The sequence below is a fragment of the Spea bombifrons genome, chromosome 11 (assembly GCF_027358695.1).
Source record: "Spea bombifrons isolate aSpeBom1 chromosome 11, aSpeBom1.2.pri, whole genome shotgun sequence".
Taxonomy (NCBI): Eukaryota; Metazoa; Chordata; class Amphibia; order Anura; family Pelobatidae; genus Spea; species Spea bombifrons.
Genome location: NC_071097.1, coordinates 35,532,287 through 35,551,000, shown reverse-complemented (window position 1 = coordinate 35,551,000; position 18,714 = coordinate 35,532,287). Strand labels below are relative to the sequence as shown.

The 18,714-nt window shown below is 41.7% G+C and overlaps 1 protein-coding gene across 2 annotated transcripts; it reads left to right on the top strand.

Annotated features, from left to right (window-relative positions):
- The first annotated feature begins 11,879 nt into the window (after positions 1 to 11,879).
- Positions 11,880 to 17,264, top strand: SMNDC1 (survival motor neuron domain containing 1). 2 transcript variants are annotated; one of them, XM_053450127.1, is made up of 6 exons: positions 11,880 to 11,942; positions 12,481 to 12,600; positions 13,740 to 13,882; positions 14,787 to 14,948; positions 15,693 to 15,846; positions 17,020 to 17,264. In XM_053450127.1, the coding sequence occupies exons 2-6, from the start codon at positions 12,481 to 12,483 to the stop codon at positions 17,155 to 17,157; spliced, it is 717 nt and encodes a 238-aa protein (XP_053306102.1). In that variant the 5' UTR covers positions 11,880 to 11,942; the 3' UTR covers positions 17,158 to 17,264. The 2 variants fall into 2 exon arrangements, with proteins under 2 accessions (XP_053306102.1, XP_053306103.1); XM_053450128.1 differs by having other exon boundaries at positions 11,881 to 11,952.
- The last annotated feature ends 1,450 nt before the right edge of the window (positions 17,265 to 18,714 follow it).

Here is an 18,714-nt window from a genome sequence, read left to right as displayed (position 1 = left end):
ACGCAAATACAATCATAAACTTAAAAATAGAATCAAAGTAAAAACCCAGACTAAATTAATCTAGAATATTTGCCTCAAGATTTGCATTTATCGCGGTTTTAATCCATTGAACAGAGAAAAAAAGAAGAGACTTTTCTCCCAAAATATTAAAAAGGAACCACATTTCTGCAGGTTTGACCCAAAATATAAAGTGTGTGATGCAATAACAAGCCGAAGGTCAGCGCTGGCAAAAATTGATAATGAACCAAAATATTTCTTGGGATCATATTACTGTATACAGCGCTGGGGGTTATATTACTGTATACAGTGCTGGGGGTTATATTACTGTATACAGCGCTGGGGGTTATATTACTGTATACAGCGCTGGGGGTTATATTACTGTATACAGCGCTGGGGGTTATATTACTGTATACAGCGCTGGGGGTTATATTACTGCATACAGCGCTGGGGGATATATTACTGTATACAGCGCTGGGGGGTATATTACTGTATACAGCGCTGGGGGGTATATTACTGTATACAGCGCTGGGGGTTATATTACTGTATACAGCGCTGGGTGTTATATTACTGTATACAGCGCTGGGGGGTTATATTACTGTATACAGCGCTGGGGGTTATATTACTGTATACAGCGCTGGGGGTTATATTACTGTATACAGTGCGGGGGTTATATTACTGTATACAGCGCCGGGGGTTATATTACTGTATACAGCGCTGGGGGTTATATTACTGTATACAGCGCTGGGGGGGGTTATTACTGTATACAGCGCTGGGGGGTTATATTACTGTATACAGCGCTGGGGGTTATATTACTGTATACAGCGCTGGGGGTTATATTACTGTATACAGCGCTGGGGGGGGTTATTACTGTATACAGCGCTGGGGGGTTATATTACTGTATACAGCGCTGGGGGTTATATTACTGTATACAGCGCTGGGGGTTATATTACTGTATACAGCGCTGGGGGGGGTTATTACTGTACACAGCGCTGGGGGTTATATTACTGTACACAGCGCTGGGGGGTTATTACTGTATACAGCGCTGGGGGGTTATTACTGTATACAGCACTGGGGGTTATATTACTGTATACAGTGCTGGGGGTTATATTACTGTATACAGCGCTGGGGGGTTATATTACTGTATACAGTGCTGGGGTTATATTACTGTATACAGCGCTGGGGGTTATATTACTGTATACAGCGCTGGGGGGTTATATTACTGTATACAGCGCTGGGGTTATATTACTGTATACAGCGCTGGGGGTTATATTACTGTATACAGCGCTGGGGGGTTATATTACTGTATACAGTGCTGGGGGTTATATTACTGTATACAGTGCTGGGTGTTATATTACTGTATACAGCGCTGGGGGTTATATTACTGTATACAGCGCTGGGGGGTTATATTACTGTATACAGTGCTGGGGTTATATTACTGTATACAGCGCTGGGGGTTATATTACTGTATACAGCGCTGGGGGGTTATATTACTGTATACAGCGCTGGGGTTATATTACTGTATACAGCGCTGGGGGTTATATTACTGTATACAGCGCTGGGGGGTTATATTACTGTATACAGTGCTGGGGGTTATATTACTGTATACAGTGCTGGGTGTTATATTACTGTATACAGCGCTGGGGGTTATTACTGTATGCAGCGCTGGGGGGTTATATTACTGTATACAGCGCTGGGGGTTATATTACTGTATACAGTGCCGGGGGGGTATATTACTGTATACAGCGCTGGGGGGTTATATTACTGTATACAGCGCTGGGGGGTTATATTACTGTATACAGCGCTTGGGGTTATATTACTGTATACAGTGCTGGGGGTTATATTACTGTATACAGCGCTGGGGGTTATATTACTGTATACAGCGCTGGGGGTTATATTACTGTATACAGCGCTGGGGGTTATTTCTGTATACAGCACTGGGGGGTTATTAATGTCATTATTTAATGATACACTTAATTGAGTCACCTGCATTCAAGCAGGGATATCAACCATAACATACTGGAAGCAAAAACACCAGTTGGACGTTTCACAGTGCGTGTGTGTGTGTGTGTGTGTGTGGGGGTAGAATATGAAGAAGTTGGCTCCAGGCTGTATGGTTCTGAGAATCTGCCCCTTCACCCTGACACTGGGGCAAAATCCAGAGTATGGCTATTCTTACCAACTCCAACGACGGCCAAGATCGTGTAACAAAAGAAAAAAATAATCTACAGAAAAAAGATTTGTTTTTTCTTCGTGTTTAATCCATAACGCTCGGTGATTCGCTGTTTGGATAAATAATAATAATAATAATAATAATAATAAATAAATAAATAAATTAATAATAATAATAATAATACATGTATAATAATAAATATATAATAATAATAATAATAATAATAATAATAAATAAATAAATCATTCGTTGCTCTCGTCTCAGATTCCCTCTGTGGGGGTACGAGCCGGAGGGCCGCCAACTGCGCATACACCTAAAGGGTTAAATCCCAAAGAGCTTTTCTCTGACAGACGATGGTGAATGCGCAGCAGAGAGAGCCGGACGTCTCCGAAGCCCAGCTGTCTAAAAGGAAGTATTAAAAGTTAATTCGGTTAGAGAGGAACTCGGCGGTCTGAGCGATTCGAGGCTCGAAAACACGAGACGTCACCGACGTTCATTCTCCTCCGTCTCAGACAGGACCACTAACCCCCCCCCGCCAGTAATGAATAATACACGGGAACACGGAAACAGATTTACCCACCCCCCCATCTCAAATCATGTCATCAGCGTCAATGTAAGGAAGTTTTACTTCACTGAGAGGGTAGTAGATACGTGGAACAGCATCCCAGCAGAAATGGTAGAGGGTAATACATTTAAACATGCATGGGATAGACATACGGCTCCTGAATCTAAGACGAGACCAACGACTGATTAAGGTTTGAGTCTTTACAGCAGGAGAAACGGCGACCAGACAGGGGCCGGATGGGGCCGATCTGCTGAGAGGTTCTATGGGAGTAATATCTAACATAACAATTTGACTTACAGAAACAACAGGTGAGGGGGGGGGTCCTGCTCATAAGAGCTTACACTCTAGTTTTACGGGTTTTGACAATTTCTCTAACATTTTGTTAAAATGCAAAAATGGGGAGAAAAAGTAAGAATTCCTGCAGTTTGCAGCGATAGCTGGCCTTTGGCTGTGGCTTGGGCCGTGTCCGCCGTGGACGGTCCTCGTGCGGCCCGGGGGTTCGCTTCGCGGTCTCTCCGGATCCTGGGCGATTAGTGAAACGGGGGCGGGAAATAAAAGAGCGTAATGACCGCAATGTAATGATTTCCCCAAATAAACGAGGAGCCGCTGCGGCTTCCTGCCGGGACGAGCGCCTCTTATATAAAAACCCAATTTTCCGAAGTCAATGGCTGCTATTGTAAGTCGCCCTCCATGCCGGGGGGGGGGGCGTTATCGTTCATACAGAGCGCAGGGCGTTATATAAGAGCGCGGCTTGTTGTGTGACTGTCATCAATGGAAGAAAAGAGACGTTTATAAAAGACGCCTTTGTTCCGTGCCCCGTGGCAAGCGGCAAAAATTATTCTCGACGTAAGAAACGGCAAACGGCATACAATAAATAAATAAATAAATGATGTTTGGTACTCGGGGGGGGGCTTCATTCACAACATCTCCTCTTGATTTAGCCATTTATTTTCCCAAAAACTACATTTTAAAGTATAAAATAAACCTGTGTTTACATGTTAGTATAAGCAACGTATATATATATATAATCTACGGTTATTCCTCCCCGGTTCATAATGTCTAGGGGCTAATCATGGGCAGAATCTGAAGGAGTCATCTTTGGATTACATTGAAATATATAATGCACATTTAGAGTGTAAGCTCCTTTGAGCCGGTTATGCGATGCACTACCTGTTACGTCCCCGTTTCCGATTGTACCGCTCTGCGGTATATGATGGCGCTATATACACCTATAACTCATCATATATAATAAACGTTTATAACGGGAGCCAGCAAGTATCTCTGCCTTTGCTGATATTCAGCATCAATTATTCTTGCAAGTATTTGGTCCCCTACGGCTGACCGTGCATGATGGGAGTTGTAGTCAAACGGAATACGATTGTTTTTTTTTTTGTACGAATGAAGGTTATTTTAGGTAAACGATCAGAAGGAGGGTTTCAGGGAAGGTTATATTCCCGTTAGCGTCCACGATTATTGAATGATGGAAGGAAGCAGGAGGCGATGATCTCCGCTCTGTTACAGACAGAATCTTAACCCCTTAATGGCTTCGTTTTTTTTTACACTACAGGACCAGAACATTTTGTGTGTGTTTTTTAGTGAACCCACACAAATTATATCATGTTCTTTTCGAAGAAAAAAAAACCCTATATCTTTTTATAATTAAAATTTTAAAAAAATAGGATTTAAAAAAATATATATATTTTTTTCAGTTGTATACATATATAAATGATACACAGGAAGTATAAATGGGAAAAACACATTGGTTAAGCTGATCTGGAAACCACCCAGTGATTGCGGCGGCCGCTGACATCGTTGGTCCTGTAGGGACGTCTTTTCATGATGCACCAGGCACGTCATCGGTTGCGAAGGGGTTAATAAAACTACAGAAATACTTACCAAATGCCCTACTTTACCAAGGATAATATTTTAACCCCCTAACACTTTTAATTATATACTTTCTGGTATGTGAGAGAAATCATATATTATTACTTATTGATTTATATTGCGCCGTCAAATTAAGCTGAATAATTACATTATCGGTAATTTATCAATTCTGAATGACATCATTTAAATCAAAGCAATGTCTTAGTTACATAAACGGCTATTAATAGGTAATAATGTTTCATTATGAGTCTGCATAGCCCCGCCCCCAGCCACACCTCCTGAAACAAAACAGGCCTTTTTTGGTATGAATTTGCTTTTAACCAGCTGAGTGCCAGACCGCTGCAAACGGATTAAACTGATTCTGAACGGATTCATTTGGTTTTATATTCACTTTGCTTCTTGTAGCGAAAAATATTCTGTTAATTTATTCAGTCTGTGTTACAAAAATCTGTTACTTACTGAGTCTCCTGTACTGAGTTCTAAATAGATACTGTATTTTGGGTAAATTATGATATATTTTACTGCTGTAACATGCTGAATGATTTATAAACACAGACTCTGCCGGCAGATCGGCCCCATCCGGCCCCCGTCTAGTCGCCCGTTTCTCCTGCTGTAAAGACTCAAACCTTAATCAGTCGTTGGTCTCGTCTTAGATTCAGGAGCCGTATGTCTGTCCCATGTATGTTTAATACCCTCACTGTATTAGCCTCTACCACCTCTGCTGGGAGGCTGTTCCACATATCAGTAAAGTAAAACTTCCTTGCAATACAGATATCTAAACCTCTGACCCTCTACTTTTAGATTGTTGTAACTGCTCCCCTCCTGTCCTTTGTTAAATAATGTATATAAACGTTTCTCGGGGATGTTCGCTGTGATTCACTGCGTCTATAAAAAAAAATCTCAGATAATTCATGCCGTTCTCTGCGCTATTAACGTTTCGCTGAGTGCTTTAGGATCACAGCTGGGGTTATAGATACTACAAGCTGTGATCTGCATTTTACTCACTGATGCAAATCAAACCAACTGTTAACTTATTGGTGAAACTTATTTTTTAAGAAAAGTTGTCTGAGTGAATTAAATAAAGTCTGGGGAGAATTATATACAATAATAATATGTAATATGTAAAATGAGGGATATAACGGGTTATAAGGACGGGATTAGTTATACGGGGGGAGAGTATATAATATATAATATGAGGAATATACAGGATATAACGGGTTATAAGGATGGGATTAGTTATACGGGGAGAGTATATAATATATAATATGAGGAATATACAGGGATATAACGGGTTATAAGGACGGGATTAGTTATACGGGGGGAGAGTATATAATATATAATATGAGGAATATACAGGATATAACGGGTTATAAGGACGGGATTAGTTATACGGGGGAGAGTATATAATATATAATATGAGGAATATACAGGGATATAACGGGTTATAAGGACGGGATTAGTTATACGGCCGGAGAGTATATAATATATAATATGAGGAATATACAGGGATATAACGGGTTATAAGGACGGGATTAGTTATACGGGGGGAGAGTATATAATATATAATATGAGGAATATACAGGATATAACGGGTTATAAGGACGGGATTAGTTATACGGGGGGAGAGTATATAATATATAATATGAGGAATATACAGGATATAACCGGTTATAAGGACAGGATTAGTTATACGGGGGAGAGTATATAATATATAATATGAGGAATATACAGGATATAACGGGTTATAAGGACGGGATTAGTTATACGGCCAGAGAGTATATAATATATAATATGAGGAATATACAGGGATATAACGGCTTATAAGGACGGGATTAGTTATACGGGGGGAGAGTATATAATATATAATATGAGGAATATACAGGATATAACGGGTTATAAGGACGGGATTAGTTATACGGCCGGAGAGTATATAATATATAATATGAGGAATATACAGGGATATAACGGGTTATAAGGACGGGATTAGTTATACGGGGGGAGAGTATATAATATATAATATGAGGAATATACAGGATATAACGGGTTATAAGGACGGGATTAGTTATACGGGGGGAGAGTATATAATATATAATATGAGGAATATACAGGATATAACCGGTTATAAGGACAGGATTAGTTATACGGGGGAGAGTATATAATATATAATATGAGGAATATACAGGATATAACGGGTTATAAGGACGGGATTAGTTATACGGCCAGAGAGTATATAATATATAATATGAGGAATATACAGGGATATAACGGCTTATAAGGACGGGATTAGTTATACGGGGGAGAGTATATAATATATAATATGAGGAATATACAGGATATAACGGGTTATAAGGACGGGATTAGTTATACGGCCGGAGAGTATATAATATATAATATGAGGAATATACAGGGATATAACGGGTTATAAGGACAGGATTAGTTATACGGGGGAGAGTATATAATATATAATATGAGGAATATACAGGATATAACGGGTTATAAGGACGGGATTAGTTATACGGCCAGAGAGTATATAATATATAATATGAGGAATATACAGGATATAACGGGTTATAAGGACAGGATTAGTTATACGGGGGGAGAGTATATAATATATAATATGAGGAATATACAGGATATAACGGGTTATAAGGACGGGATTAGTTATACGGCCGGAGAGTATATAATATATAATATGAGGAATATACAGGGATATAACGGGTTATAAGGACAGGATTAGTTATACGGGGGAGAGTATATAATATATAATATGAGGAATATACAGGATATAACGGGTTATAAGGACGGGATTAGTTATACGGCCAGAGAGTATATAATATATAATATGAGGAATATACAGGATATAACGGGTTATAAGGACAGGATTAGTTATACGGGGGGAGAGTATATAATATATAATATGAGGAATATACAGGATATAACCGGTTATAAGGACAGGATTAGTTATACGGGCAGAGAGTATATAATATATAATATGAGGAATATACAGGATATAACGGGTTATAAGGACACTGCAGTTGATTGTGTTACTATTATGGGACAGTTTAATGTCGCCGACAATTATCAGCATGAAAGTGCTGTCACTGAAATCAATGGGCGGACGTCCCACAGATGCGGGGCATTTATCCTGGGCGCGTGGAAAGGGACCACGCAGCTGACATATGGAGCGTCCCTTTAATTTTCCAGCAAACCATGAGTTTCAAGACTTTTTAAGTTTTCAACAATTAACAAAAATATATACTATGAGATGTCCCTGAATTGTTATCAGTGTAAAACATCTTCTCCCGGGGCTGGTAATAAGATATCGTATCATTTAAAACCCCAAATGACCTCAGCTGTCCGTCACGCTAATTATATAACCTTGCCAGACTCCGTGTCATCCGAGCTTCATGCTTTCATCTCGTTTAAAAGGACATCGCTTCCGGCTCTACATCCCTCCTCGCTGCGCTTTCATCCATTCTGCTCCGGGGATTATTCTGTCTCCATCGCTAGGTGGGTGATAAGTGCGGAGTGGGGGTCCTGGAAATACCGGCGGATAACAAGTCATCTTCAGTATCGGGTTCTCATCAGAATAGTCCGACTCAACTGGTGTTCTTCAACTGGGAGCCACTCTGGCTTTCATACAAAAAGAAGTACATGATGTGGCACAGTTTGGTTCAAGTGGTTGGTTTAATTAAGAAACATATAATCTGCCAGCAGACCGGCCCCATTCGGCCCCTGTCTAGTCGCCCGTTTCTCCTGCTGTAAAGACTCAAACCTTAATCAGTCGTTGGTCTCGTCTTAGATGTCTATCCCGCGCATGTTTAATACCCTCTCTGTATAGCCGCTACCTCTTATGTTACATTTAATTTGGCATCACTTTGCTCTAAATAGATGTTCCTCAGTCCTCTAAAAATATACTTTCCAGAATTGTGCCCATTTTGCCATTAAGATCTCGTCCACACGCGCCTGTGATGGAGTCATCGGATCCAACGGTCACTTGGACACCTCTCAGAATGCAAAAGGGGAAGCCTTTGTGCCCTATTGTGGGGTATTTGTGTAACTGGGTGGGGCATTTAGGAGAAGAATAATGGGGTTTATTTCCCCCGTTTAATTTATAAAGCCGTCTCCTGCTGTTTCTATACACATTATCGGGGCTTTTAGGGCTGTGGAACCCTGCGATCCCCTCATACCCAGCAAACATTCTGACCTCCTAGAAAAGAGGGGCATCAGGGGAGGAGAGAGGGGCATCGGGGGGAGAGAGGGGCATCAGCGGGAGGAACACAGGAGGACAGGGAAGAAAAGGGGAGTATCAGGAGGGTGAAGGGGGCACAGGGATTTGGGGCAGGTACAGGGACTGCCCCTCCTGGCTTATTTTTAGGGGCCACGCTCCCACAGCATTATGCTTTATGCCAGTAGATTAAATGCCCACACAGCTCCGCGGTTCAGCAATAAAGAAGTTAAAATGAATTTATACATTTATCAAAAATAAGTAGATTGCCTTCAAATACTACTGGCATTTTTTTTTATTGAATACGCAGAATAATCGGGGGTTAAAATGGATTGAGTGAGTCACGTGAATGCGTAAATGTTTTTTTTCCATGTAATCTGTCCGCAGTAGCTGGTGAATGCGAATGCCCGAGGCTCGTAGAATGCGGATGGCGATGCAGTCTGACTCATCCCTCGCAGTCCTGGAGCGCCATGAGAATTATTGCAGCTCAGTCCACCGGGGAACACTTTATTTTTTTTTTTATAGTATATTATATCATGTTATAGAAGCAAAAACAGGGTCTGTGTATACTGTCAGGGGAAATGTATTAATCGTATAGAAAACCACGGTATATACGCTGAGATCTGGAGAATATAGTTATTTCAAATAAAACCATAAATCAGAACTGATTAAATAAAATAATTAATAGTTATTTTAACGGCCACGTCTGTCCTTGAAAGTGCTGGTTTAATGCAGAATTATTGAAATTATAAAATATACTTATAAGAGTAAATTAAGCTCTTAGAAGAAAGGGTTAAGAAATTTCTATTTGAACAGTGTTTTTCGTAGTTGTGAATGTAATACACTTTTTTTATTGCGCTTTTCTTCAAAAATAGCTATTTTGTCGAAATTTATGATGAAAATATATAACATATGCATTCTCTATTAATCCAGTCCTGATGATGTCATCATGTCAGTTGACTTATTTTACAAGGCAGTAATATAGTGAAAATGTCATCACCATCATACACTATTTCCTTTCCCTAAAGGCCATCTAAATTGCATTCTTCCAGCAGGGGGCGCACTTGTTTCATACTGTAGGGGCACTAACTTGCATGCATTAGAAAAAACACATTATATATATATATATATATATATATATATATATATATATAGATATATCTATCTATCTATCTATCTATCTATATATATATATATATATATATATATATATATATATGTATATATATATGTATACATATATATATACCTATATAAATATATATCATAAAATAATATATAAATATATATATATATATATATATAAATGTTCCAAGAATAATATATATATATGTGTATATAAATGTTCCAAGAATAATATATATATATATATATATATGTATATAAATGTTCCAAGAATAATATATATATATATATATATATATATATATATATATATGTTAAGGATATCAGAATTGAGCTAAACCATGGTTGGCAAAAAGCTTAGATTTAAAGTAGCAATAATGAGCAGAAATTCCATTTAGCCCTCTAGATTGTAAGCATGCGTGCCAAGCCCTCCTCACCTAAAGGTATTGGTTTGTATTCGTCTGTCAGCTCTAGTTTGGTCAGACCCTTCGTATGTACGGGCTGTAAGAAATTGTTGGCGCTAAAATATTAAAAATATACTACTAATAATTTTATTGCACCAAAAAGATTTATGATATTCTCTATATTAAGTACAGAATCATTTAAAAGTAAGATATAGAGCAAGGTATCCAAAAACATTACTATTGACTTTGCTGCCATCTAGTGTCGGTGTCTGTTATGGCTGCTCTTTAAAAAGAAGCTGCAGTTCCAGTTTATCCTTATTAAATCATTTTATAAATGTATCCTTAATAAATCATTTAATAAATCATTGATTTATTAAACAGAAATAAAACATGAAATCATGTCTTTTTATTGTTTAATCTAAAGTAATTATGTATACAACGAGCAGCCATCTTACTTTATAAGATGTATATATTGTATGTGTTAAACCTTAATGCCTTGATGGCCCGAATCTGTGACAGGGCTCAGGCGTTCATTAATGCCCCAATATTTTAATTCCGAGCACTTCTGTTTTAAGGGGTGTGGCTAGAGGCTAGGGTTGCCACCTTTTCCTCATAAAAAATAGCGGCCATAGTTGTGGGTCGGCAAGGGCAAAGCCACAAAAGGGCAGGGGCATAAATGGGGTGCAATGTTGCACGATCCTATGAGATTGAGCTTCAGGTCCCTTGGTACATGTACTCCCTAACAGTGGTATACCAAAACTCCCATCATTATATACTGAGCCAGACACAGACTGTTGTACAGCATGACTCTCATTACCGTCTATACTGAGCCAGGCACTTAAAGTGGTACAGCATAATTCCTATCCCTGTATACTGAGCCAGACACAGACGGTGGTACAGCATGACTACCTACAGTCAGGCATTGCTGTAGGTACCCCATAATTGGCATGGTGTACTAAGCCAGACATTGAGTGGGCACAGTATAACTCCCATCACTATATACAGAGTCAGGTTTTGATAGTGGTACACCATAACTCTCAATAATATATACTGAGTCAAACATTGATGGCAGTATACCATAACGCCCATCACTATATACTGAGCCAGACATTGACGATGGTACAACATGTCTCCCATCATCATTGTCTTTTGCATTTTATTGCTTTTTCACTCTCACTCACTCTCTCACACTCTTACACTTTCGCTCCTACTCTCTCTTAAGCTTAAACTACTCATGCTTTCATGCTTAATTTATAAACCCATATCCTGTTGTTTCTATGCACATTATTGGGGCTTTTGGGCCGTAGAACCCTGCGATACCCTCATACCCAGCAAACATTCTGAGCTACCATGTATGAAAAATATATATAGGAATAATATAACTATATATAATGTTCTAGGTAAGTAATTTAAATGGACTAAGTAATATATATAATTGTTTAAGCATATGGCATTCGTTACTGTAGCAACCCTAGCGCATGACGTCATCGCTCTCGCGGAAGCCGGAAATCTCGCGAGAAGAGAGCGCGACGGCCGGAACTGAGAGAGGCACCGAGACTCCCGAAGGTACGGCGCGGTGAGAAGGGGATAGAGAATGAGCGCTGGAGTACAGAACAGAGCCGGAGGGAGTCAGGGGGTGGGTGGATATAGCTCCGCGATAGAGGGAGTATGAGCGGGCTCACACGGCGGCATCAGGCCGAGGCTCTGCGTGCGGCCTAGCTGGCTTTGACCCGAGGCCTGGTGTCTTTCATACCAGGAGCCCTGCTCGTGTGCCGGGGTAATCTGTGTCACTCGGGGGGCAGACCACGTAGGGGCCATGGCCAGCCCTAGTCCACATGCCTGCCCCGGCCTCCTCAGGGAGGGTATTTGGTGCCATGGGTAGATATATGCTAATGGCTCCTCCCCCTTCCTGGGCATCCATGGTGGACCCTGGGGGCAGCTGGTGGGGCAGACATGGGAGAATGGTGTGGCCCTGGGGGCTGTCTATATTATGATGAATCTTACACGTTATCAGCTATTGATATATTTATGGCGGTTTTATATCTTCCCTGAGGTGCTGACTGGCCGGTGACCGTAACTCCCCGCTCGTTTTATTTATTGGCAGATGGCAGAAGATCTTGCAAAACAGCTGGCCGGCTACAAAGCCCAACTCCAGCAGGTCGAGGCGGCTCTAACGGCCAACGGCGAGAACGAGGATTTACTGAAGCTGAAAAAAGATTTACAGGTGAGAATATCGTTCTACGGGGATGATGCGTACACGGCTGGTCTGCTTTACTTCATTCCCATGGAAACAATGACGGTTTGGGGAGAGCATTTTGATTTTCGGTGTTCTCACGCGTCTGGTAACGGTTACGTTTTGTTATGAGTCGAAAAGCGTCCGTGTGTCATCAGAGAAAGTTAATTTCCTTCCAGTTTTCAAGCTGCAAGTCCTTGTTCTGCTCTTGAAGACCGAGGAGCTTTCGAAACAAGGTAGGTATAGATGCTGTAGACCCGGCTAAAAGGGGCCAAGAACGCTTTGCATCGATGTCCACCGTTAAGAATTTAAAGGGTTAACCACTGTCTCTGAACGTGAATTGTTATTTCCTTTTTCTGTTATAGTACAGCAGATTTTAAAGTCATTTTTTTGTCTTTTCTTTTATTAGTATAAAAGAATTTCCATTAAATGGGGGGGTTGAATTGGTCGCTGTTTAATAAGTAACCGTACACGCTACGCGCCATACACATATCCCCCGGCATACACGACCCCACCCTCTGAATGATGGCAAGTGAGACCGGCGCTGTACCACCCAGCCTTAGCCCTCGGACGCAGTGTTTTGGGTTTTTTTATGTTTGAGTTCCTTCTGTTTGGGTTGATATTGAAGCGACGTGATCCTGTCGGCGGCCACCAGGGGGAGCCAAGTACCTCTTACACCGCTATGAATGTGAATTCAGGCTGTAATCTCCTTAGCAGACAAAGTGACTTCTTTCAAGTTTAAAAAAAAAAAAAAAAAAAAAAAAAAATATTTCTTTCATGAAAAATCCACATTAAAAAATTGCTGGCAGTCACCTGCTGGGGTTATACAAGAATTACCTGCTAATTACACCTTCAACTTCAGGAACTGTGTGGAAACACAACCCTAAAATCACATGAAATTGAGTCTTTGGATGGCCCCGTAGTCAACATGTTACAATGTCCCTTATTTTCTTTTATATCCTATAAGAATTTTTCCTGATAAATGCATATATTGTATTTTATTGGAGGAATATAACTGCCTTTGGAAGGGTGATCATGAAGGAGCTGGGAGAAAAGGAGTTTAATGCCCCCCCCCCTTGATCAATGTATAGCTGTGATTTCTATAAAGACTGTCTTCCCTTTTCTTCCAGGATGTTATAGAATTAACTAAAGACCTTCTCTCGTCACAACCCTCCGAAGCCCCTGAGAATTCCGACGATCCGGCATCTTTTGGTGGCAGCCATTCATGGAAGGTTGGAGACAGATGCATGTCGGTCTGGAGTGACGATGGACAGTAAGTGCAATGAAAGGCCTGTTTTATGTACTCTGAGACAATGCAACGCCACCGACGGATGGTAAGAGCGCGCAATTCGACGTGGTACGAGCTTCTGGACATCAGACTTGCCTATTAATGTTTTAGCCCAGATATAAAATATTTTCTGACTGATACGAGACCCACGCGGATATGAAAGAATCCGGCTGGGTTCTGTGTTCTGATTGGCTATAATGTTTCGCAATATTCTTTCATTCGCAGTGAATGGTAACGTTAACATTCTGTACAGCACAGCATCTTCAGACCAGAAGTCATGAGATTAATCTACTAAATGTCTTTTAGTGAATTAGGGGGATTGCTTTGGGTAAATAGCGTAGAAACAACCCTAATTATAGTCTGCGTGTGTCGCGGTACCCCGGGGCCCTCTGTATATTTAATATAACCACAAGTTTTCCCGCTATGGGAAACAGACCGGAGTTCTATACGGTATCGGGCAGTTTATCTTTCGAAAAGAAAAAACAGAAGGTAGAGGAATACGCTGTACATGACGGTCTGGTTATCAGAAGCCTCTTCTAGGATTTAATCAGTAGATTTAAGTCCTATCTGCTTTATAGTAGCGATACTCGCCATTTTCATACTCTACAGATAACATTCCCACACGTTATCTTTACTGGGGTGTAATGAAATAAAATGGGTGGAATTAGCCCTCTTATATCTTTAAAGTCCCGGTCCGCACAGCTCTCCCAGACATCTAGAGCCTACACCACCGACGGTCTCCGTTATCTCTCGCTAGCAAAAGCGCCGGTTTTTGTAAGCGGCCCCTGAGCCCGTTTTGCAGGACTTGTTGCGTTTATAAGTTGTTAGCATTTGCAGTGTTGTCTTTCAGGCCTTTACTCACATGCTTACAGCCACGTTATCTTTACAGGTGGTACGAAGCCGAGATCGAGGAGATAGACGAAGAGAACGGAACAGCCGCCATCACTTTTAGCGGCTACGGCAACGCAGAAGTAACGTCCCTGCTTAACCTGAGACCCGCGGAGGAAGGGAGGAAGAGCAAAGAGGACAGCGGGAGTCTCCCAATGTCAAAGTTAGTCAAACCGTTTGTTTTTTGTTACTAGTATCGGATTCAAAATGTTTCCGCAAATATTCTGCATAATACTTCAATCGGTAGTTTTTGCCTTATAAAGTTTTCAGGCAGTTGCATATCAGCCGCTTGTATGATTCTCGCTCTGTTATCTGACCCCCAATCTACTAAACCCCCCGACTCCTTATCATACTGCCTGTGGGGAACAATAGAATGACTCATTACTAATTACACACCTGGGCACTCTAATGAAAGTCTATGGAGGAACGGACTTCATTAGCATCGCCATAAAGCATCAGCTCAGTGTGGTGTCTGAGCCGGGAAAGTCACCCAAAATATCACATGACTGACAGCGTCAGGTCTGCAGATAAAGGGAGTTTATTGGGGCAAAATAAGCTAAAACCAGGTTTTTGTCACCAACCGACATTAGTGTATACAGTGCTGGGGGGGTTATTACTGTATACAGCGCTGGGGGGGTTATTACTGTATACAGCGCTGGGGGGGGTTATTACTATACTATAACAACAGGTTTGCGTTAGTCTGTTTCAGTTTTGTGAGACCCTTTTTTATATATAGACTGTTAAAAAAACAAAACCCTAAATCAATGATGCTATATATTTAGAAGATAATATTAAACGTCATGTTTGGACTGCCTTTTAAATGCCGTGGTTTCCAGAAGCAAAAGGATTTTACGGGTTTTTGAAGTCACATCTGTTCCTATTGTTGATATTTACTTTGTTTTGAAAGGAAAGAACTGATCGCCCATCAGAGAGAATATAAAAAGAAGAAAGCACTTAAAAAGGCTCAGAGAATAAAGGAGCTCGAACAGGAGCGGGAAGATCAGAAATCCAAGTGGCAGCAGTTTAACAACAAAGCGTATTCCAAGAACAAGAAAGGACAGGTAGGGCTTGTGCTGCCCCAGACCCCAAGGACACTTCGAAACTGTAATGACCCCGGGGCTAACAATAAATCCATGATGTCATCACAGCGAAGGCAAACCTACCACTCTTTACCCTAAAGTATTTTTAGAGCTCCTGCAAGCAAAGGTTGTGTGTGTGTGTGTGTATATATATAATTATAGAGTTTTTTTTTCTTTTCATCCATATATACTGTATTGGCTCGAATATAGGCCGCACTTTTTTCCCCTCACTTTAAGTCTTTAAAGTGGGGGTGCAGCCTATATTCAGGGTCTAGCGCCCGACACCCGGGACATGCAGTCCCGGGCGCCGTGCAGGCAGCGGGGTTAGGATACAGATCCCCCGCAGCGGTGCAGGGACCTGCATCCTACTCTCCAATACGCTCAGACAGCCTCCCCTGCCAGCACTTTCCACGGGGGGGTGCCGGCACGGGAGGTTGTCTAAGAGCATCGTCCGAACGGTCACCGGCTGCGGCGATGCGGGTAAACATCCGCCGGGTTGTTTACCCGCATCGCCGCAGCCGGTGACCGTCCACACGATGCGTTTTACCTCTGCCCCCAAGACTTACCGGAGCAGACTCCCGGGTGTCTTGCGGGGCCGGCGGGGGACATCTACGCAATACGCGTATACAGCTTCCGGTTGTATACGCGTATTGCGTAGATGCCCCCCGCCGGCCCCGCAAGACACCCGGGAGTCTGCTCCGGTAAGTCGGGGGGAGCAGAGTGGCAGCATATCGGGGGGGGGGGGGAGGACAGTGGCAGCATATCGGGGGGGGAAAGTGGCAGCATATCTCGGGGGGGGACAGGGTGGCAGCATGTTTTGTTTGGTTTTTTTGGTGCTTTTGTAAAGAAAAAAACTTTTTCTTTAAAAAAGCACAAAACTTTTAGGGTGCGGCCTATATACGGGGGCGGCCTATATCCGAGCCAATACGCTATATATATCTCCCGCTGACTCCAGTATGTAAACCTTTGTCTTGCTAAGGGGTCGCTGGTTTCGCTTTTATTGAAGTTAAAACAAACCCAGGCCTTGTTCACTACCGAGCTGTTAATGCCCCGATGTGCTCTAATGCTGGCCAGTGGTCTACGTGACCTGCGCCCGCGTCAGCCTGCTGGTATCGAGTGCTTACATTCTCTTGTTCTCCATCAATCTATTTTTAGGTGAAGAGAAGTATTTTCGCCTCTCCCGAGAGCGTGACCGGGAAGGTCGGAGTCGGCACGTGTGGCATTGCAGACAAACCAATGACACAATATCAAGATACTTCCAAATACAACGTCAGACACCTTATGCCCCAATAACCAGCCGCGGAGCGGAAGGAATCAAATCTCATCTCTGCAGGGGCTCTACGTTTCTTTTATCATTCTATTTTTCTATAATTAAATTATTTGCTGTCATATGAGGAATAGCGAGGCGTTGCAATCATTGGTTGAACTTCTTTGTCCTCGTTTTTCTGTTGAATGCCGTTCAGCGCGTACGTCCGGCGAATTATCGTTTTGTCGCACGTGGCTCGTCGTCCTTGCCGTCCGGCAGATGGAAGTGTTCTGGAGTTGGTGTCTTATTAAGCAAGATGGGTAAATTTTGTTTTTAGTGTACACTTTGAGAGCATCCCTGATTTCCCCCCCCCCCCCGAGATCTGAGCGAAGCTTACATACAAACAGAAATAGCCCACATGCTGTCTGTATTACAAAGAACTTAATAAAGTAAGGACGCTTCCAAGGCTCCAGAGTAGCGGATGATTCTAGAGTTTTGGTGGGAGTTATAAGCAGCGTGCGTATCGTTGGAGAAGGTCTGCCTCGTGTAGGGCCCGAGTCTGCGCAGGAGCGACTCGTCTCCCCCGGTTGTGTTAGTCGCTGTCGATTGCAGTAAACCCTGGTGCTGTGGATAATTTGCTCCTTGTGTCCTTGCGAGACCGTGCTTCTTCCCGCTGGTTGTAAAATCTCACCACCCTCTCCCCAATATTTTATGTTACGTATTCTTAAGAAACTATATCGGGTTAAACGTAACCCCTTGTGCACCGGGGTACGAGCAGAGAGTTGCATAGGATGCAGCATAAGCCGTCTTTTGATCTATACTCTGACAAAGCGTGATGTCTGGAACAAATGTGAGCTCCACCTGAAACTTTGAATTAATTCCAATGCTTTCCATTTAAAGGTAATTTTTTTCCAGCAGAAATCCTTCCGGTGTTCTCGGGTTACAAGAGCCCCTCTTTAACCCCCCAAACCGCACGTATTCCTCATATACAGCTGTAATTTCTGATAAGACGGCAAAGTCTGATGTGGAAATGTAGATAGAATGTTTGTTTGTAAATAAATGTTATCTAGGAATGTTGACAAAATATTTCTTTATTTTTTTCTCTCTCGGATTAAGCGGTTCCCGCCATAAACCTCATAGGAACACAATTATAGACTGTGGATTAACACTTTCAGTGCCATTTTTTTAAAATTGGAATTAAATGGATTAACCTTGTGTTAAAAGACAATGGCTCTGTTATAGAAGACCCTATGACGATACTGACCCCGCGGTCCTTGCTTCTGCCCTTTTGTTGGATTGTGGAATGTTAGGAGTTAAGTTTCTCAATTTGTTTTTTTTGTACCAATTAACATCTATATTTAATGATAGGCAAAGGTCACAAATCTGACCCATTCGCTGCCCTGATCAGTGGCCCTCTGGTGACATAATGTGGGTATTAATAGGAATAATAAGACCTTAATACTATTAAGTTCCTTTCCTGCATCTTCCGATTTTATAACGACCCAAAAACACACGTTTTTACCATAGGGGCTGTAAGTCTTCTCTCCATAGGGGCTCCGTCGTGTCTCCAGCAGAGACGCTGTAATATGTGGTTCTTGTTTTTT

Excerpts from the sequence above, each read along its gene's own strand:
- SMNDC1 (XM_053450127.1), top strand. The coding sequence starts at position 12,481 with ATGGCAGAAGATCTTGCAAAACAGCTGGCCGGCTACAAAGCCCAACTC. Across the intron at positions 13,883-14,786 it reads GTCTGGAGTGACGATGGACA|GTGGTACGAAGCCGAGATCG; the intron begins GTAAGTGCAATG and ends TTATCTTTACAG. Across the intron at positions 14,949-15,692 it reads GGGAGTCTCCCAATGTCAAA|GAAAGAACTGATCGCCCATC; the intron begins GTTAGTCAAACC and ends TTGTTTTGAAAG.